The sequence below is a fragment of the Astatotilapia calliptera genome, chromosome 15 (assembly GCF_900246225.1).
Source record: "Astatotilapia calliptera chromosome 15, fAstCal1.2, whole genome shotgun sequence".
Lineage (NCBI taxonomy): Eukaryota > Metazoa > Chordata > Actinopteri > Cichliformes > Cichlidae > Astatotilapia > Astatotilapia calliptera.
In genome coordinates, this window is record NC_039316.1 from 33,240,889 (window position 1) to 33,262,796 (window position 21,908).

Here is a 21,908-nt window from a genome sequence, read left to right on the forward strand (position 1 = left end):
ACTGTAAACATAAGTCACACTGTAATGAATGTGTGACGGCTGGAGAGTCGGAGCAGGCTAAGTGCAATGACGTCCCGGGTGTTCTTGCTGTCTGTCGGGGCTCTGCTCTTCCTCACTACCATTTACAATAACTTCTGTTTGGGACAGAGGTGCGTGCTGCACCCAGAGGTTCATCACTGGGAAAACAGCACCCTCAGAAACCCTATGGAACAAATGATAGACAAAAGCTTTTCCACTTGATGTAATGTTCCCGCTCATATAATTTCTTCCACTGCTGAGCAAAGAAAGAGCATCACACACAAACAGAAACGTTATTAATTAGTTTGAGTTAAAAAAGAAAAAAGAAAAATAGGAAGTAGTACAGATGTGTAGTTAATTTGCTTGGGATTTGTAAGTTCTGATGTTGTTTATTACATCTGCAATTTCTGGAATGAATTAGACCACATGTGGAAATCCAAGCCACCCATTTCTAGTTAAGAAATACTCCTCAGAGAAAGATGATGACATTTCATGGAAAACAATTGCAGTCAACGTGCTCTTATTTTAATAGCTTTCTGTGGCTGATAGTAGTTGGTGTCCAAAATGTATGGGACTTTAATCATCACTGAATATGAACCAACAAAATGGCAATGCATTTGTACAGAGTACAGTATTTATGCTTACACTCATGCACTGGACTGTTTTATGTGGTTGGCCACATACGACGCACTTTGATGTTAAGTGAGCCAGACCTGTGAAACTCCCCTTCCTGTCACTCTAAAGACAGTTAACTACACATTTACGATCCCTGAGATATTTTTAATATAAGAAACAAAAAGTGCATTTTCAACAGTAAATCTTTTTCTAAATGACTTAAACAGCATGAAGAAATAAATGTGTAAAATTACAGAGAACATATTTATTTTTTCACGCTGCCACCATTTCTTTCATTTACTACAGAATAACAGAAAAGGGCAACATGGTGCTGCAGCACTATGGCCTCACGGCAACAAGGTCCTGTGTTCGACTCCACCATCTGGCTCGATGGCTCTCCACCATGTTTGAGTGGGTAGTCTGGTTTCCTCCGACAGTCCAAAGACATGCAGTTAGTGGGGTTAGGTTAAGTGAATATGATAAAAATTGCCCATAGGAGGGAATGTGAGTGTCTCTGTGTTGATCTGTCCCGGGTGTACTCCACTTCTTGCCCTGTAAAAGTCCTGATAGGCTCCAGCCAACCTGTGACCCTGATAAGGATAAGTGGAACAAAAAAAAAGTTCTGTAAAAGAAAGACAAAACAGAAATTTCTATAGTAAATAAAAAGGTAAAGTAAAGAAATAACAGAAACGTTTCTGTCATTTAATTATTGATTCGTTACTTTATTACTTTAGTGTATTATGATTGTCAGTGGGAGAGATATTTATTAAAAGCTGTCAAACGTATGAAAATACTGACAAAAGTTCAAAACTTAAGCCCATCATTCATTTTTAAAGCCATCCATGGGGCCAAATTGCGTCCTTGCTGGGCCAATTCTGGCCACCAGGCCTCATATTTGACACCCCCACTATAAACGATTTTTAGTATTAAGTTACTTTAGCAAAAGGTTTACAGTAATATGTGTGGATTATTAAAGACAAAAGGTTTGGAGTACCATGCTCGTAAACATATGTTGCATTTCTTTCATTTAAATATCCATCATCCATCCATTATCAATTAACCTCACATTCATAAAAACAAACGTACAGTGTTTGGGTGGGGCACACTTTAAACGTGTAATTGGCATTTAAATTTTATTTTATTCTTCAAACTGAAAACTTTTCAACAGTGTTATTGGAAGCGGCTATAGGCACAGTTATCCTATTTAACTTTACTGTTTGTTTTTGCGCGCATCGAACGCACATCACTTAATCTAGCGGTTGCCTCAAACGTTTAGATCTTTGTTTGTAACCAAATGTGACTCATATCTAACACAGAAAATTCCGCTGAAGTCTCATCTGTGACACTGTCGTCTCTTTACCCCCTTGTTCAGTTCACTTCCTGACAGACATCACTGACGGCTCACTGACAAATGAGAAAGGGAACGGAAATCCTATCCATCACTTCTGTCAGACTGCTGGATGCTTCAGTATATTAGAGACAACCCACCACTTTGCCCACAACTGTGCGCCACGACCTCTCGGTAACTTCTGGATTACTGGGAAGCAGAGGGGATGAGACTACCAGAGAACATGCCCCTGCTGAGTCATTATCTTTTCTTGCAGTAGGCTGAAGAGGAACTGCGCTTCCAAACCCACAACACACCACAGGTAGCGTCTGTAACTAAGGCTATCTCGTGGATAGAAATGGAAAGCTCAAACTCTACGCACGGACCTTATTCAATAAACGAGACCACGACTCAGAATTCACAAACAGACCGTGTCGAGAAATCAATCAATTTACCGATTTTTATGTTTGCTGGAGGCGCCGTTGGGAATTTAATTGCAATAATCGTTCTTTCGGTATCAAGACAGCAGCGCAAATCTTCAGCTTTCTACACGCTGGTGTGCGGGCTGGCGGTGACGGACCTGCTGGGCACTTGCCTGGCCAGTCCGATAACTATAGCCAACTACCTTAACCCCAATGTGCTGTTGGACCAACATGTCTGCGAGTTTCAGTCCTTTTTGTTGCTGTTTTTCGGTTTGACCGGACTCAGCATCATATGCACCATGGCAGCAGAGCGATACCTGGCCATATGCTGCCCGTACACCTACCAGCGGTGGGGAGTGGACCGACGCTTCGCGCAGAAGCTTCTGCTCTTCATCTACATCAGTCACATCTTCTTTTGCTGCCTCCCAATGATGGGCATGGCGAATAGCACACTGCAGCCGTCCGAAACCTGGTGCTTCATCGACTGGAGGAAACACGACCCCGTGTCCACCACCTACTTCGTCCTGTACAGCGTCGTTAGCCTGCTGCTGATCCTCGGCACCATCCTGCTGAACCTGGCGGTGTGCGGCGCGCTGCTGATGATGCGCCAGAGGGTCGTGCAGCTGCCCGTCACCAGAGGCAGCGTCCGCGAAAGGTGGAGAGCTCTGTCCTCGGCCGCAGAGACTCAAATGATCGCGGTGCTGGTGATGACTTCTGTGGTGGTCCTGGCCTGCTCAGCCCCACTAGTGGTAAGAGAAGTCTTTAATTAACGAGTGGTGCGCAGAGAAACTTTGTTGTAACACTGCCTGGCACTTATAAACACGAGGATTACCAGTATTGTACTGATTAGTATCGACACAGCAGTGCGAAACATGCATTTTAACGTCGTTAGCTTTAATTAAAACTGGCCAAAAATAATTTTACCCACTTTCCATCTTATTTTTCCTCTAAAGCGATGCACGCAGTTAGCCTGAATTTCACAGGCAACAACTGCCTGTGAAATAACGAGGAACTACTTAAATCTGTAAAAGGACCTAAAAGTGGACGAACGTAGTGCTTGATTTGCTCAGTTTGCTTGATTCCAGCAAATATGTTCAGTACGTTCAGCATCAGATACTCCAGAAGTTCAACCTAATATAATTGGATAAATATATATCCCACACACACACAACAATATGTATCATTAAAATGACTACAACTGAAAACTTCTGGTGACAGTTTAGCAGGGCTACCTTCACATTTTAGGCATTTAACTTGCATGCCAGTTCATTAAATATTCTTGTATATTTGATGAATATAATCTATATTGTTTTCTAAAGTCCAGTCATTACCTGGTCACAGTGGTTAGCACTGTTCCCTCACACCAATAAAGTTTGAGTTTGAAGTTTGAAGCCTTTCTGTGTGGAGTTTGCTTATTTTGCCTGTGTACTATTAAGGCTTCCTCTCACAGTCCAAAGACAGGAGGTTAGGTTCATTCTAAACTGCCTATAGGTGTGATTGTGAATGGTTGTCTGCAACAGGCTGGTTACTGGTGCAGGGTGTAATCTGCCTTTAATTGGATAAAATTTGATCATTTCTCTTCACCTCATACAGGGACTTTATATTTTGGCTTTTCAGAAAAGCCATGAAGTGTTTACACTGTGTTAAACAATGTGGATTTTATTGTGTTAGAAAATAAAGTCCCTGTCTCCAGAACAGACTTTATTAGTCATTTTCTGCTCAAAGCTAACGTTTATTTTTTATACTTACAATGTCCAGCTAAACCCAAATAGCAGAAATTAATAATGCAACAGCTTGCAAAATATTTGTAACCAGAGGTGTAGTCTACATGAGGACAGCGCCTTAATGTTGAGTTTGCTCATTCAATCCAGGAATCCAGGAATTTGATTTGATTTGACAAACCTTTCTTTTTTAAGATGACAAAACAGGAAATCTTTCTGCTTATGAGCTGTTAACAGTCTAAAGAAATATATTATAACAGCTCCTTTCTTCTGTTTTAAGGTCCGTGTGTTTGCAAACTGCTTCAGTGATGAAAAAAACTTCAAAGCAGACCTGGCTGCCATCAGGATAGCCTCAGTTAACCCCATCCTTGACCCCTGGATCTACATCCTCCTCAGGAAGTCCCTGTTCCGCCGGTTCCTCGGTTTATCCAGGCGAGGCAGCAGCAGCCGCAGCAGCTCCCCTCCTTTAACGCAAACCACCCTATTTACTACCAGCATTGTGAAGGACAGCAGCGTGTTCACCCAGCTGATGTGCAATGCCAGCATCATCACTCAGCTCCCCGCTACTGTCACATTCACTCCGCGCGACACGGAGAGAGCCTCCAGCAGACTTGACTCTGCTGAGTGAGCACATATTTGACACCGATGAATGTTTGCTGCGTTATGGTGGCATGAAGAGCTTCACACGCGACTCTCTCTCAGAGCCGCTGATGATGAAGATGTGGTGGGCCCACAGCACGGAGGGATCCCCAGAGCACCTGGAGGATTATTTATTGACTGAAAGAGTTGTATGTCACGGGGCTGACAAGAAAAGAGAAACAATGTTTGATTGAGTTGTTGTTACTGAAGTGCAATGATAGATCGAGCCTTTCCATTCTGTCCAACCTCCCCTTGTGGCTTCCGCCTAGCTGAGACACTCTTTCGCTAGATGAATGTCATCTCTCATGGGGCTCACCTCCACCTTTCCCCTTCCACCTTCCTCCAGATGTCTCTGACAGTGCCAAAGAGCCATCAGATGGTTCTTGTGATGGACAGGATCCTCCCTCAGCTCCAACAGTGTTTATGGAAAACTCCCCGATGGTTTGTGTGGGTTTCGTTATTTCTTTTTCATCAAGAGAAACATATGAAATTAATAGAGCACTGACCAAAATATGCTGATGGCTGTTTGTAATAAAGACTCATGTTTGCACTAGAAAATCAGTCAACTGTCTTTGTCCTGGAATGAAATCATGGGCGCAGAAAGAGCCAAGTGAAATAGTGAGAGGTCACATCAACAGGTCACATCAACAAAGAAAAAGTACATAGGATGAAAGAGAAGCAAAAAACCACATCCACTTTATCTCTTTCTTTATGACAAATACATTGAAAACAAAACTAAAAAACCCCACCACACCAAAAAACAAATGCAGGGAAATCAGGTCATTAGTCATTGTGCGTAGGCAGCTAAGCTCTAAAACACTTTCGCCTTAATGCTAACAGTCTGCACTCCTGTGTAGAGGAACACTAAAGAGCTGTCACTGGTGGCTAACTGAGGCTGCCAGCATCCATCATAACATGGAAAGAGGAGAAAGTGAGCTCCGTGTGCCCAACAAAGACACGCTGCAGATGTGCGTCCTCCTCTGAAAGATCACGTGGAGCCACATAAAAGAAACTTGTGCCTGTTGTTACCATACCGACTTCTTGTAAACACAGTCTGGTGTAAACAAACATGACAGCGTACACTCGGAGCTTCAAGTAAATCATTCAGTTCTACTTAAAAGTGCTGACATTTGTGCTGCATTATTAATTTGTGCCCACTAGGGGGAACTAACTGACATTTTTTTTAAAAATATATCATCAACATGTGGTTTTGCCTTTGGGAAACTGGGAGATAAATAAGGTTTTAGCTCCTAATCAAATACCAAATTGCCATTTTATTCATCACCACTTTGTATATTATCTGCACAACAGTGGCAGAGATACTGGAAAGTTTTTAAGTGAAGAAGCACACATTTGAGGCCAGGAAGAAACATACATGACAGAACAGAGCAACTGAAATGTCATGTTAGATTTATACACGCTCTCCTGAAATTAAGCGCTGCACACACATAATCAAGATACTTGGACCTGATACTTGAAACTGTGCATCAACAGGGAAGAAAGGTGATTTAAGGGACGTTAATCGTGTTTCAGAAACTGCTGATCCGCTGGGATTTTCCTGCACAAAGATTTAAAACATCCAGTCAAGGGAGTTTCTCTGAGTGTAAATGGCTTGTCAAAAACAGAGGTCAAAGGAGAACAGATGTTTTGAGATGACCAAGGTTGTAGAAGAACATGTCTGAATGAAAATTGCTGAACCCTGAGGCAGATTTTATACAGCAGCGGGACAACAGGAGACTGGAAATACATTACCTCAGGGGTGGGCAATTCCAGGCCCAGAGGGCCGGTGTCCCTGCAGGTTTTAGATGTGTCCTTGAACCAACACAGCTGATTTAAATGGCTAAATTAGCTCCTGCAGTTCTCCAGAGGCCTGGTAACGAACTAATCATGTGATTCAGGTGTGTTGACCCAAGGTGAGATCTAAAACCTGCAGGACACCGGCCCTCGGGGCCTGGAATCGCCCACCCCTGCATTACCTGGTCTGATGAATCCCAATTTCTGCTGCAGTATTTGGATGGACGGGTCAGATTTAGGCATCAAAAACACAAAAGCATGGAATCATCCCGCTTGTATCAGTGGTTCAGGCTGCTGGTAGTCTAATGATCTCAGTGCACTTTGACCCCAGGAAAACCCACTGAGCATCGCTTAAACGCCACTCCCTATCCAAGTATCGTTGCCGACAGTGTCCATCCCTTCACGAGTACAGTGTACGCTTCAGAGGATAAAAATCTCAAATCGTCTCATACTGGTCTCTTGAACATGACCGCGAGTTCACGGATTCACCAGATCTCAATCCAACAGAGCATCTTTGGGATGCGGTTTCATATCATGAATAATATATTTCCCTATAACACTTTAAGCAATAGATGGTAATCCTTAACTGCAAGACACATTATCAATATTTAAACCTTATTAGAAAGAAACCTTTTTACTGCAGAGGTATTTTAAGAATATTTGGCTGCTAACACTTTTACTATACTGGGATTTTTATTCATACTATTCATTATTCATACTTCTTTTATCAAACATTTATCAGTTAAGAGAACACGCAAACATTTTCAGTCTTCAATTGTGTATTTATTTAAGCAGACAAGACTGTGCACCCCCCTGTACAACATTTCTGTACACAGACACCATAAATAAAAATCTAAAAACATCAGTTAAGTAAAAATTCTTTCTAGAGATCCATTGAAGAGACACAAAAATAATTATACAAGTTTTACAAAGTATTCTCCCCCTTTCTCGTCAACATTTAGATCCCTTTAAAAAGCTTTATGACAGACAGAGAGAGGAAATTTAAAATAATTCGCCTTTCAAACTTTCTCCCACTTTCAGAAACAGAGCCGGCATGAACCGTCCACGTGTCCTACGCGTTATCGTTTAGGAATTTCAGGTCTTGTGGCCGAGCTGACAGAAGGCCTCTCTCTGGTGGCACGTCAGCATCAGAAGGATTACACCCTTTCTTTTGGCAACAGGAAGAAATAAGTGAGGAAGAAAAAAAAAAAAAAGCACGAAGGAAAGGCGAGATGGTCTAAAACCGTTAGAGCTGCACTCTGCATGTGACTGGAAGCAAAATATTCTTGAGCCGTGACGCGATCGTGTCAATTTCTTTGTAAATCACACTTCTAAAATTTTCTTGGCTCTTCATCTAATACGATACTTCCCATCTGAGATCTGTGAATTACTGCACCAGTCTAGTAAGAAGATGAGTCATTTTCTTAATGGGTGAAGAGTTCCCTCCTGCTGTCTGCAAAAACAATTTACACTTGTATTATTGTAGATTTAAAATCATGCCCGTGCATCTTGCAAGACTGAAACATTTCAGATTTGTCAATGTTCACATTAGCAGTGGCAGAAACTGCAAAGACATTGCAGTGAAATAATAAATAAAACCGCACGTTTCTTTATCTTTAAGCTCCGTTTTGGGCTCCACCAACTCATTAAAACATATCTGGATCTTTATTATAAACAAAATCTCCCCTCCTTAAAAACTGATTTTTATTAAAACTACTTTTTAAACATCTGCAAAACCACTGAGCGCTTCCATAGAGGTAAAGAAATGGGCTCTTTAATTTGCTGCCATCACTCCACTATGAGTGACACAATCACATTTTTCCCATCGGATGCAAAACTGAAACTATGCTGCTCAGTAGATAAAAGCTGAGATGATTAAATCTAACATTTGAAATGGACGCTGAAGTCATAGAAGTTCGAATTCATCACTTTGTTTGTTTTTATTTATGGTTACCGTTTGCGGTGGGGAAAATGTCACGAAGGCCAACACAAACAACAGACAGCCTCAAAGTGAACAACAGACAACAACACACAAACTATATTTCAAAACAATGGACAGCGAGTTTGGTTGTATTGCAATGTTTCTGATTAAAATTATTCTTACACTGAGTAGAGGACTTAAATTTCAGTATGTAATCTAATAAAAAATAAAATAACATGGTGGCAGTTAATAGCTAGTTTTCTCCATGAATCTAGAAAGGAGTAAACAGACACGTTCTGGAGACACTAGATGTGGTGGGGAAAAACCCACCAATCACTGAATACTGTGACAGCATTTAATTAATAACCCTCCCCAAAAACCAAAAAAGAAAACAAGCTCACAACCGGCGCTCGATTCGAAAGCAACAGAGTCAAAACAAAGAAAAACTGTCTTCCTGCACTTTACAGTAGTGATGATAGAAAGCCCACCTGAAATTACAGGTGAATCTTTCATTGCACAATCCAAACCTCTGTCCAGTGACTCTATGACGCCAGTGTTGACAAATTAAAAGAAAACGCATCAAGTGGTTTGAAGACGTGCAAACTCGACACGGCGTTCTGTTTTTAAAAACTGAAACATGACAGAGGAGCTTTTGGTTCAGGCTGACAGAGCTTGAACCAAAGCTTGAAGCTTCGCAGACTGATAAATACAAATAAACCAAAAAAAAAAAAAAGTCTCCATGACAACAAAAACACCTCCATTATATTTTATGTGGTGGGATACAGAAGAAACAAATACATCCTTCATGTATGAAGCTGCACATCTTTTGTTATGCAAATCTAATTTTAGGCCTTATTCATTCATTCAAAGACATAATCATACAAGCGCTTTTTCTAAGCTAACATCCACGCACACACAAACTGGAGTGTCGGTGTGTTCAGGATACTTTGACGAGCAGCCGGGAATTGAAACACCAACCTGATTAGTAGACGACCCGCTCAACCTCCTGAGCCACATTTATACCAACAAATAATACAGTAAACTATTTTCTGTTTCACCAGGGAGAAGCACAGATCTGTATGAGGTCACTGACCTTTCTAGATAACAGAAATGGTCTCGCTCTTCGTTCAACGATGTGGTTTTCATAAGTGTTTGGCTTTATTAAACATTTATGAACATCAATGGACTCATCCGCTTTTAATTTGGAGCATTTTTCCTAATTGGGCACTTTTATTAGTGGGAGTGTGGATATCGATTGAATGTATACAGTCTGTGGCTACGCTAGAGGCTCTGTGAGGTTTTTAACTATATAGAATATCATTACAACCCATCTTGATTGTTGATATGTTTCAATCTGGACAGAAAGAATGAATGACTAACACTTGGTGTTGAAAACATTGCCAATCACAATATCAGATCAAACCTACAAAACCCACTATATTCCCAAGAACTCCCATCAGCATTAAGGCTATAATTTATTCACTGATGACTAACTCAACAGTTTGTATCTCCCCACATTGTCTCAAGTAAATTTTAAAGAGAGAGAAAAAAAAGACATGAAATGCCAAAACCTAAAAATTTTAAGGATCTTGACTGAACTAAAAGACACGACAGACTCGTAATTCGGTGCACGTCAACATTCACAGTGATGGTTACACATGACGTCCTTTCCTCTCAAAGTAAACAAACTAGAATGTTATGGCTGGTAGTGAAAACAAAAATCAAACATCTGCAAACAGTTGTGTGGAGATCCTTTTCCAGCTACCTTCCTGGCCGATACAAACCGATTCTAACCGTCGCGTTCAGTCAGTACCAAAAAAATAAATAAAGACCTACACCAAAGCTGACTCAAAATGAAGTTTAGACAGGGAGAGAGAAGGGGTGGGAGGTCACATGACTGGCCCGTGATGTCAGACACCTCATTCTTCAACACAAACAGCCCTCAGTCTCCAGGTGATTGAGACCTGCCTCTGAGCCGCCGGGCTACACGCAGTAATGTCTATGACAGCTACCAGAGTGAGGACGAGTCCTCCTTTACACCACATATTGGTGGTTGCTGCTGTAGTTTGTCGTGTAGGTCTGCTGGCTGTACTGGAAGTGGTCAGTCAGGACGTGGTTCCAGCTGTGCGGCTGCTGCTGCTGCTGCTGCTCTGGGCTGTGGGGGAAAGGCACTGACCCGTTGGCCTGGATCTTCTCCAGCGCCGGGTTGTCAAAGGACATCAGGTCCTGTTTGGAGCCCGGCAGCAGCTTCTTCTCCTTGTTAGCGTCATACTTGGCCTGTTGGCAAAGGACAAGAGCAAAAAGATTTGAAATCAACCAGGTTTTAAATGTTGGATCACCTGAACTGACCACGTAGGTCACAATGGTCAAAGAAGATAAATGAGTGCAAAAAAGGAAAGCAGCTCAAGTTGGATTGATGGTAAAACTACTGGAAGAAGTCCTTTAAGGGTGAAAGCAAAGCAGTCTGTGGACTGAAAATAAACAAGGACAGGAGTGTAAGTGGACTTGGGGGCTGGTAGAGAAGCAGATCACTTAGAGACAGTAAGTTCCAGACCCTGAACTCTAAGTGCAACATTTGTATGTTTCTCTTACCCCACGATGTAAGAAAGGTGAAATTATTTATAGCGTGTGTGTTTTGACAACAATGACATAAAACAGGCTTTGCATCACATCCAATTTAAACAACAGAAGCAAGTGCATGTTGCATCGTGCCTTAATGGATTAAATGCACATCTTTATAATGAACTTTCGCTCGGGCTGACTGACCTTGTTGTAAAGGAAGACTCCGACGATAGCCGTCATCATTCCCAGGACGTTTGTCAAACTGACGGGATTTCGCAGCATTAGCAGCGAGATGCTGATGACCATGATCCTCTTGGTGGCGTTGGCGACGGCGTAGCTGAGCGGGCTGACGATGTTGAGTATACTGAAGGCGATGACGTTCTGAGCAAAATTGCAGAACCCACTGATGAGCAGCAGGATAATGGTACTCATGGACCCCGAAACATCCGTCTGAGACGAAAGGAGTTACGTCAGATAAAGCTCACGGTCACCGAAGCGGCTCTAGTTCACGCCAGACTCTTACTGCTACTCACCAAGTCTCCATTCACCAGAAACACAGAGAGGTCCACCAGAACCCAGGTGGGCAGCATGAAGATCACAGCGTTAAAGCCCAGGATGTTCAGCAGCCTCAGGTGGTGGACCCGCGTGTCACGCAACACCTGTAAAAAACACAATAAAACCTTAGGCTGCAACTCTGTTAATGCATCTTTAAACTGATATAAAGAACTCTGTAAGCATTTCAGCACACTTTCAGAAATCTCCATTTCTTTATTATACACTCAAGAGATTTAAAATGCACCACTCTATTTTTTGTCCAATCTGGGAAGACCTTTCATCTGTTAAGAAAACTATAGCTGCCTTTTTGATAACATGTGAGACTTTGTCACACCCGACTGATTATTGTGAGCAATCCTGTGTCGTCACAAAACCTTTATCCGGCTACCGCACCCAAGCCTATTAAAAAAAAAAAAAAAAGGCACCACAGGTTTGGAAAAAATGACATGTGAGATTTCCAAGACTGGGGCAACCTGAGTGGGATCGTGCCACTGGGATGCTGGAGGAAAAACCCGTGAAGTTGTTTGAATGCAACAGGACAATCCTCCTCATCAGACTCAGACACTCAAAAAAAAAAAAAAAAAAGTAATACTGCGTTATTAAATCCCTTGAGTGCATTTTCATTTCCTCTCTGTTAATGTGTCATAAGTAGGAAGGAGAAGGAGATCCTACATTGACTTTTTTCCCACCCTTTGAGACTCAAAAAGTGGCAGTTAAACTGTGGCTATGATTTGAATGAAAAAACAGGAAGTCTCTAACAATGTCTGCTGGTTCATTTGGACATTTTTCAGAGAAGAGAAAAAAAACAAAAAAAATCAGCAGATCAGCACACGTGGCACACAGCAACATGAGGGTGGATTACCTTTTTGGAGAAGATGTTCTGCAGTGAGAAGCAGAGCGTGGCAGCCAGAGCGCTGATTAGTCCCGTCATATTAAAGGACAGCTCGGTCACTGTGGCCAGCAGCACCCCACCAATGATGGGAATGAGCGATACGTATACCTAAGACCACACAAAGCACAAACTGTTTCATCACTTACATCTAAAGCAACACATTTAGGAAATCTCATTTCCAGCGCAGGAAATATTTTGCACTCTCTAGCAAAGATGGCAGGTTTATAAAAATAAATTAGCAACCATGTTTGTAATCAATGAACTGCTTTAATTCATTCATAAATATGCATCCAATCAATATAATGGTCTAACAGACAGTAACAGTAACATAGAGAGAGAAGTATTTCCCATGACAAACTGTGCTGATGTACTGCTGGCAGTAACGCCTGTAGCTTATCAGGAACAAACTCAAAGTCTACAGATGACATGTGTTTATAAATATCTGTTTTGGCTGAACAGCTGGTGAAACTTTGTCTTGAAAATAGTAAAATTGACTTTTAACATAAACAAGTAGAGAGTTTCTGTTGTCTCACAACATCCAGATGATTCACTGATTGAGCTATTAGTGAATACATTTTGTAGATCAGCAGTCCCCAACCTTTTTCGCGCCACAGACTGGTTTATGCCCGACAATATTTTCACGGACCGACCTTTAAGGTGTCGCGGATAAATACAACAAAATAAAACTAGTACCGGTACCAAAAAAAAAAGATTTATTCATAACACACATGAAAAGACCCAGGAAAACCGAGTTAACGATAAAAACGATAACAAAATAACGCTGAAAACCCATAAAAGCCCTGAAAACCATACATTTCACACCTGAGCTTCAACTCTCGCAGCCCGGTACCAAATGAGTCACGGACCGATACCGGTCCGAGGCCCGGGGGTTGAGGACCGCTGTTGTAGATGAACTGAAAAAAGAAAGTAGTAATTGTAGCCAAATGAGTAAGAATGTGAGCAGCTTGGTGCCTCCTAATGATACAGTGATGTGAAAGAAATGTTTCACAGGCCTCTATTCTCCATGATTTAATCGCTTATAGAACCACCTTTAATAGCAATAATTAAAAGTAACTGTTTTCTGTATGACTAGGGTTGTTCGATATAACGATATATATCGGATGACGATATAAAAACGTCTATCGTTTCATTTTACGCTATCGTTTGTTTCATGGTGTCGCAAAATAAACTTTACGGCAATATTTTTTTTTCGTTTTGATGATCACTGTAGTGGCTATATTAATTTCTTAAAGTTCTCTCTTTCTCTTATATTTAATATAACCACACTACCGACGGACAAGCGCCTGTTTTTATGGGTTGTCGTTAGCAACAACGACAGTAACAGCATCGCATGTCCGCTTGTTTATTTTCCACATAAACCTTTCACAATAAAGCTCAAGATCCTGAGACTATTCAAAATAAACGGAATCACGTGAAAGAGTATTATTGACGGATGAGAAGCAAAAAAGAAGTTGTCAGGTGCTAAAAAATAAATCTTAGACTCAAACGTTAGAACAGGCTTTTCCCTGTAGCACGCCATGTAATAAATACTCACAAAGAAAACGGCGGCCGTTACAACTTATATCTAAAAATGTGGAGTTTCATGCATTGGTTAAAACACTCGACTCCAGGTAGACGACGCCCAGCTGGAAACGCTTCACCTACCCGAGATTCACAGAATTTACAGAAAATATTACATTTTTTTGATTTATATCGTTATCAGATGATAGATGTTTTATATCGGGATATGAGATTTTGGTCATATCGCACAACCCTATGTATGACTATCATTGTGGATGAATTTCTTCTTCACAACATTGCTTCACTTCATTGAGGTGTGTGTTTTTTTTGTTTATGCACAGCTCTCTTTATGCCCTGCCACAGCACTTCAGTCAGGTTGAGGTCTCGACTTTGACTTGCGTGATGCAATAACTTGATTGTTTTCTTTTTCAGCCATTCTGCCTGTTAACTCAGTTTGGGACTGGCTTTACTGTCAGACAGGTGGCCTTGGTTCATGGTTATTGTTGCCCTCCTGTTGCTGTAAAACAAGCCTAAACCATCACTGCTCCACCACCATGCTTGACAGCAGGTATGAGGTGTTGGTGTGATATGTTGTGTTTGGTTTTCGCCGATTGTGGCGTTGTGCATTATGGCCCAACATCTCCACTCTGGGCTCGTCTTTCCAAAGGACACTGTTCCAGAAGCCTTGCAGTTTTTTTAGATGTAACCTTTTAAGTTGGGCCTTAAATTTCTTTCTCCTGGGAACCCTTCCAAACAAGTCAAAGTTGTTCAGTGTTTTGCTAACATTACTATCATGAACTGGGGTGAATCTGATGGGATTAGTAGCTCCTGGCTGCTACTTATCCTCTTAACTCCTATGAAAGCAGTAAGCGTGTAGTGCATGGAGTCGTGTAAAAACTCTTTCATATGACTGGATAAACATTGGTTCGTGTTAATTTGGTCAGCACCTCAGAGAAAATGTGAAGCAACATTTCCGACACTGAATTAATAAAACCCAAACATGACCACATTTTCACCCACTGAAAAATAAAGAGATAACAAGAAGTGGAAAATTTCCAAAAATGGTTGCTGCACAAGAAGACATAATTTCACATTAATGTGTGTTAGTGTATTTCTAATCTTCAGCACAGCGATTAGTCCAGAGTGTGCAGCTGGACCTGGTAACTCTGCTTAGACATACACTTGAGGAGAACAGCTCATCTACAGATTCATTTGCATCCTGAAATACAGCATCCATCACTTGTTATGAAACCCACTTGTGCACCTACACACTCACCCACTCAGCCCCCAACAAACCACTCTGAAACTAAAAAAAAAAACAAAAACTAAACACCGAACAGCAAATAAATGCTCTCAAGCTATCAAACCACTCTTCATCTCACATGAGCAAAACGCACAAGACCAATAAGACAGCCTCCAACTGAGCTAAACCCCCCAAAATTTCCATTGGTATCATTGTGACCCAAACTGAACTGCTGCAGCACAACATACTTAAACTAGCTCCATTAATGTGTTGTTTAATAATTAACCAGTCTCTTAACTGGATGCACTACAAGGAAACAGTTCCCAGTAAAAACTTGTTCACACACCCTCATGTTAAAAGTTAACTTCTGATAACACACCAAAAGTGCAGGTGCATCCACAAAAAAAAAAAAGAAAGAAAAAGATGCAGGTCTACTTACTGGCATCACAAAAATATACAGTGGGGACAACGTTGAACCTTCAGGGAGGAGTTTTCTATTTTGGTAAAGGCCCAGATTTGTGTCCTAATTCAGGTGCTCCAAATTATTTTGGAGATTTAGACTAAAGCTTAAATTACACTCCACAGTGGTGTTGCAGTGGCCTGCATTGCATTGTGCTGACAAGGTGCTCTCCACATAAAACCCATCCAATATCATGTAGTCTACCAATTTTACCTAAATTATAACCATAAGCATAATTAAAGTCCATGTTTTAAACATTACACATTGATAAAGTGTTTTATGAGACGTATTATAATAAGTCTCATACAACTTCAGTTCTCACACGGTCATCAGAGCCATGTTGCCTCCCGTCTCAACACTGAACTGGAAGATAAACATTACGTGCTAATCTCAGACTCTGAAGACTTTCACATGACGCAAACTCTGTGTAAACATTTCATTGCCATGGATCCAGTTAGGTTTTGAACACTGCATCTATGTTTAAGTTTAGACTTAAAACTTCCCTTTTTGATAAAACATATAGTTGGGCCTGAACAAGGTCAACCTGAATCCTGCCATAGGCTCCTGCTGCTGGGAGCTTCTCATGATGCACTTAGTGTGTCTTATTTACTCACTGTGTGTTTACACATCAATTTGCATTTTAATAACTATTAAATAACTGTTTTACTAACTATTAAAATGCAAAGTGATGCATTCTGGCTCTATACCACAGACCCGTCTTCCCCTTCTCCTTTCCATTGTCGCCAAGAGCTTCCTGGTTGTTGGGAGTTTCTATATATTATTGTATGTTCTTGCAGTATAAAGCTCACTGTTGTTGTCATTTGGTGCTATAGAAATAACATTGGATTGAAATGAACTGAAACTAAACTGACAGCTCAGTCTAAAGTCAGTAAATGGATGCTACACTTGAAAGGAATTCTGGGATTTGTGATACTGGGCAATGTAGATCCCACTATCAGTAGTTAGAACCTAACTACTAGAGTTAGGGTTTTTTTTTAGATGTTATAGGGTAAATATCTGGTACTACAGGGCTAGGAATGTAGACTCTTAGGAGTGTCTGATCTCAGACAGCAGATATGGAAACCAGTAGAAACATGTTTTCCAGGTAGGGGACTGATAGTATATTTATTCTCATATATACAAGGCATAGAACATTCCTTAAAATTATTACAATTAAGCGCCTGGTTTTTATGTTAAAGCCTGAATGTAGAATGAAACACACACACTTTTATATCCAAGTTCAATGTGATATTGAAATTAATATTTTTCAAAAGCCGACTTCTGTTGTTATTACATCCAAAAGTTTCAAGGTATTATCTCTAATGTTCCCAATATGAATTTTTGAAATACTCATATTTATGTACGGCAGGCAGAGCACAAGGTTTTAGTTTGATTTATGCACCTTCACATCCCTGCAGGAAGTTTATCTTTTACCAATAAGAAGACAGGATATGTGCTGGGTGCCATTACAATGTGTATTATAATGGTTTCTACAGACCTTCAAATCTGCTGCCAGAGATAACAGATCCAAATATTCGAAGATTTCAAGCATCCATTATTCTATGTCTGCAAGCTGCACTCCAGAGTGTCCGCAAATCACATTTAAAATACTTGAAGCACGGAGCTCAAGTAGTTTTATTGATAATGGAATTTAAAATAGTCTTAAAGTGGATCGTTTCTTTTGAATATAAAAGATTTATTTGATGAAGAAATATAAGAAACTTGATCGGTGTTTCACGAAGGGAGTTTTCTCATTTAACTCTAATTTAATACAAGTCTGATCAAAGTCAATGCAGCTTTCTCTTTTTCTAAGGAAATATGAGCTCAGCACTAATATGTTTATATGACACATCAACCAAACAACTAATTACTTAAAAACGTCATGACATTAAGGACTTCAGGATAACTCCCACATTACAATCAACAGTTGGACAGCTTACTGTACTCCTACATTCCCATCATGCTTTGTTTATTATTAAGAGCTGTGTATACTTCGTCATGAGCGAGGGGCGATTCCTGCACCAAACTATTTTAATCATTGCTATGTGTCTGTCAGTGAGACTTTGTGGGAAGGTGGAGCACAAAAACAATGGAAAGTTGTTACAATTTGGAGGGGATTCATCTCCTTTTATTTGGAGGATGCACTCTACATGTGTCCTACTAGTTTGTTCCTTGCCTTCCACAACCAGTGCAAAAGAAGAACCAGGCATTACTTGTGCTCAAACGCTAACCAGTCGATTCTGAATTTATGCTTTGGATTTAAAAAAAGAAAAAAGAAAAATTAAAGCTAAACTAAATGCTGAACAGAAACTGCTTCCAGCATCTTCATTTTGACTCACCACTAGGGCTGGGCCATATCATACCGTTCACGGTAATACCGGTATAATGTTGGGCAATGATAAGAAAATGAAATATCGTGATAGAATATGGGTAAAACGCGCATGCACAGTGCCTTTGTTTTCATACGCACATGGCGGAAAAAGCATGGTGGTGACGGAGAATGAGAAGGGCGAAAGCGGATCGTTGAATGAAACAGATGAACCAGAATTGGTTTGTAAAAATGCTGCAACTTCAGTGGTGTGGAACTGGTTTAGCTTTCGTCCGTCACATACACATCAAAGCACTATTTTTGGTAGACCATGCTAGTCGTTATTACCGTGTTTTTTCGGAAACTACGGCACACTTAAAATCAATCCTTTGATTTTTCTGAAAATCGACGATTTTCTGCGGTACACGTCGCTCGAAAATCTGTCAAATGTTTTAGTACGACGATGCTAAGCTACGAACCCGCACCGCTTGATGGATTGTCGGAGCATTGCGGCTATCGTAGGCAGGAGCCTCGCGGAGTGATACGTACTGTGCTTCAACATAATATTACCATATTGTGTGTGTATAACCTCTTTTTAAGTTTTGTGGATATTATACATGGTTATGCTGAGGATATGTCTGCCAATTTCCACTGTCAGCAAGGAATTTGCATTTGCACTGTTAAACTTTTATATAACTTTACTGCACATAAAAAAACAGTTGCTTGTTTAAGTGAAAATACATTGATGAGGTTTTTTTGCACTAATAAAGTTGTGGAGTTGTAAAGTATTTTGTCTAGTGTCAGTTATATCGTTATCACAAATTTTCAAATGTATATCGTGATAAATATTTTTGGTCATATCGCCGTGCTCTACTCACCACTACTGTCTCACGTTTCAAAGCGCACTCGATGAATGGCAACAATTACCAATGCAGATCATCTTTAGTTGCAGTGCAGTTCAATCATTTTAATTGTGATATTAAAGTGCAACAATTTGTTGTTGCACAGACTGAGACAAAAAACTAACAAAAAGCCTTAATGCAACCTTGCAGTGAAATGCAATCCAAGATATATTTAATTGATATTAGTTGAACTACCAATTGACGTACTGCTAATGCACAGTGTTGTGGTATGCATGGCCCCAAACACAACTGTCTAAATAACAGAAGAAGTGGGGGGTTAAATGGGAATTTATTAGGCGAGTGTGGTCACCTGGTATAAGAAAAAAAGCCCCTCTTCCTCTCTCACCTCCACCCTCCCTCAGAAGGTTTCATCAACTTTGTGGACAAAAGCCCCTACAGATGGCTGTAATATGAGATCCAGGACAGACACAGCAGCACTGTGCCACATCACCACTGCTGAGTCTCAGACAGAGCAGGCCTTGTCGTTAGCCGTGCTCAACCTACTCACCTTTGTGGTCTGCTTCTCTCTCATGATAATTCTCGACAGCAGCACAACCCATATCGGCATTGTAGCTTTGACTGTAAAAGACATGACAAGGAACGACGTCAGTTTCTTTTTTCTTGAACAAACATGAACTATTAACAGGCAGCAAGTAGGCACGGTACGTCAGAGCTAGGCCCACACCTCTGTCAAACATCCAACCTGTCACAAACCTTGGGTTTGCACACCTCCCTCGACTGCACTTGTTTCATTTAAACACAGACTAAAGCGCAACTCAGTTTATCATTATGTTTTTTTTTCTTCTGAAGAACAATGCCAGAGTAGGCGCTCAGTACTGGCGTCACACAAAGTAGATAGAATGATCATTGTGTAGGTTCACAAGGTTAGAAGCTCATTCCTAAAGTAAAAACACTGATGCAACTGCTGTGGCTCCAAAACTCAGGTCAGAGGCAACAAAGATATTTTACAGTGACATTTTATTTACAGACTTGCTCTAAATCAATTGTTATTAAGTATCTGCTAGACTTAATACAGAAATAAGTAAATAAAATTGAGACTTTTAGAGTTGTTTCAAGTTGGAACGTGTAGCTACATTACAGTGCCGTGGAGTTTGAAGGCGCAATTAATGAGAAATTCAACATGTGTTGCTAACTTGCAGAATCTGCAGGTAATAAGAGAGAGAGAGTGGAGAAATCAGAGCTGATGAAATTCATCTGCCACAAGTCCCAGGAGTCAGTGGAAACTAAATTAATGGAATAATCTTTAAATGACACAATAGATGCAAAAGGTGAAAGTAGTTCAAAAAGGTGCAGTTGATACATACCACGGGAAATATTTGAATTGAACTTGAGGAGGGTTTAATATGTGTATTTCCATCTTTCACAGGATAAGAGGCACATGCTTCCTGCTTTTTTTCTTAAAAATGCAGATCAACTATATAGTTCTTTTGGGGGCTGTAATTTGCGGTCCTATTAAATGAGAAGGTTCACCTTTTATTTGCAAAAAAAGAAAAAGAAATAGGGTGGGGAAAAAAGACAAAAGTTCCATACAGGGTTTTTAAATTTACAACATTTGTTTGATAGCTGTCTGTAAAGATTAGCCTTGTGATTCAGATTAGTATTAATACTTTAATTTATGCATCTTGCACTATATTTTTCTTACATGTGCATTTACTTTAGTTTTGCATGTAGAGTATATTGTGGTTTTATACAGTTAGTTGCTGTAAATCCATTGTGCTTGTATAATGTGGTTGTAAAAGTCCAACCAGAAACAAGGTTGAGTTAGCAACAGATAATAACTGTTTTTCATGCTTTGTACTGGAAGTGCCAAATGGCTCTGTCCCTTAAGACAGGGACTAAGAAAACATTCAGATTAGTGACATGATAGTATTATTATGATACATTTTTATAGATTAAGCAGCCTGGTGTACATTTCCTGGGTGCAACATAATCACAGCCGGATCTTAATATTTCCTTTACGTTACCAACAGTATTCCTACACTATTATATAGTGGCTTTCGCTTCTTTCAGCTCAATAACAATGTTTAAAGGACTATGTGTTAGTATTAGCCGGGTTTTTTTTACATTTATCAGCAGGTAGCCTCACAAAAATGTCACTTCAGCTTGTTAAAGGAGAAAAAATCAGTTGCAGAGGCTCGCATGTTACATGGTGGTTTAACATCTAAGTTAGGGAAGCACGGCGGCTCATTAATGGACCCTCCCCCTTAGCTATGAAGCTAGCAAACAGCAGCTCATTAGTAATTCTTTGGAGAGTCTAAAGCTAATTAGTTTATATTAAGAGGACACGAAGCGAGATTAATTAGCCTCATTAAAACAAGACCTACAGTACACAGATTCTACGTGGGGCCCACAGCCTGGTTAAATGCCGTGCCACCCTGCGTTAGCCGCGATGCTAACATCGGCTGACAGGACGGACACATCATCAAGTTACCCCGGCTGACAGGCTCCAGGTGGCGGCGCATTAAAACGAACACAAAGCCGCTGTACTCACCGGTATGCGCGTACGACACGGGCACTTTCCATATGCTGAAGTGAGCCGACACGGAGGCAAAGTATTTTCCGAAAGCTAAAGGCAGGATGTACCACCAGTAGTACCTGCTCGGCAGTTCTGTTTTGGGGACTCCCCAAGCCCGCAACAGCGGGGGGAGGAAGACGACGATAGAGATGATATGAAAGAGAGAGACCGTGACCGGGTACGGGAATCCATTGAGGATGATTTTGTTGACAACATTTCCCCCCGAGCTGACCGTGTACCAGCACACACACAGCGAAACTATCCGGATCCCTTCCCTGACCGGGGTCCGCTGCACCGCAGCCATCTTCCAGCGCGGAGTGACGAGTCACCGGTGGTGTGGATGCACCGGAGAAGCTCATCCGTCACACTCACAGCCGCGAACGCTTCCGGGCGTACCCTTCAAAATAAAAGACAACAGTGTCCGTCGAAAGATGTTCACCGTGGGCGGAAGTGTACAGCTCACATCTGTAAA

At 40.9% G+C, this 21,908-nt stretch overlaps 2 protein-coding genes across 2 annotated transcripts; one reads left to right on the forward strand and one right to left on the reverse strand.

The window, feature by feature from the left end:
* Positions 1-2,136: 2,136 nt before the first annotated feature.
* LOC113006350 (prostaglandin E2 receptor EP4 subtype-like) lies at positions 2,137-5,300 on the forward strand. Its single transcript, XM_026142268.1, has 2 exons — positions 2,137-3,131; positions 4,384-5,300. The coding sequence occupies exons 1-2, from the start codon at positions 2,319-2,321 to the stop codon at positions 4,729-4,731; spliced, it is 1,161 nt and encodes a 386-aa protein (XP_025998053.1). The 5' UTR covers positions 2,137-2,318; the 3' UTR covers positions 4,732-5,300.
* Positions 5,301-7,297: 1,997 nt separating this feature from the next.
* Positions 7,298-21,900, reverse strand: slc35e1 (solute carrier family 35 member E1). Its single transcript, XM_026142720.1, has 6 exons — positions 21,413-21,900; positions 19,409-19,479; positions 12,437-12,574; positions 11,553-11,678; positions 11,224-11,469; positions 7,298-10,734 (listed from the first exon to the last, which is right to left on the reverse strand). Exons 1-6 carry the CDS (start codon positions 21,738-21,740, stop codon positions 10,492-10,494), a joined length of 1,152 nt encoding a protein of 383 aa, XP_025998505.1. The 5' UTR covers positions 21,741-21,900; the 3' UTR covers positions 7,298-10,491.
* Positions 21,901-21,908: the final 8 nt, after the last annotated feature.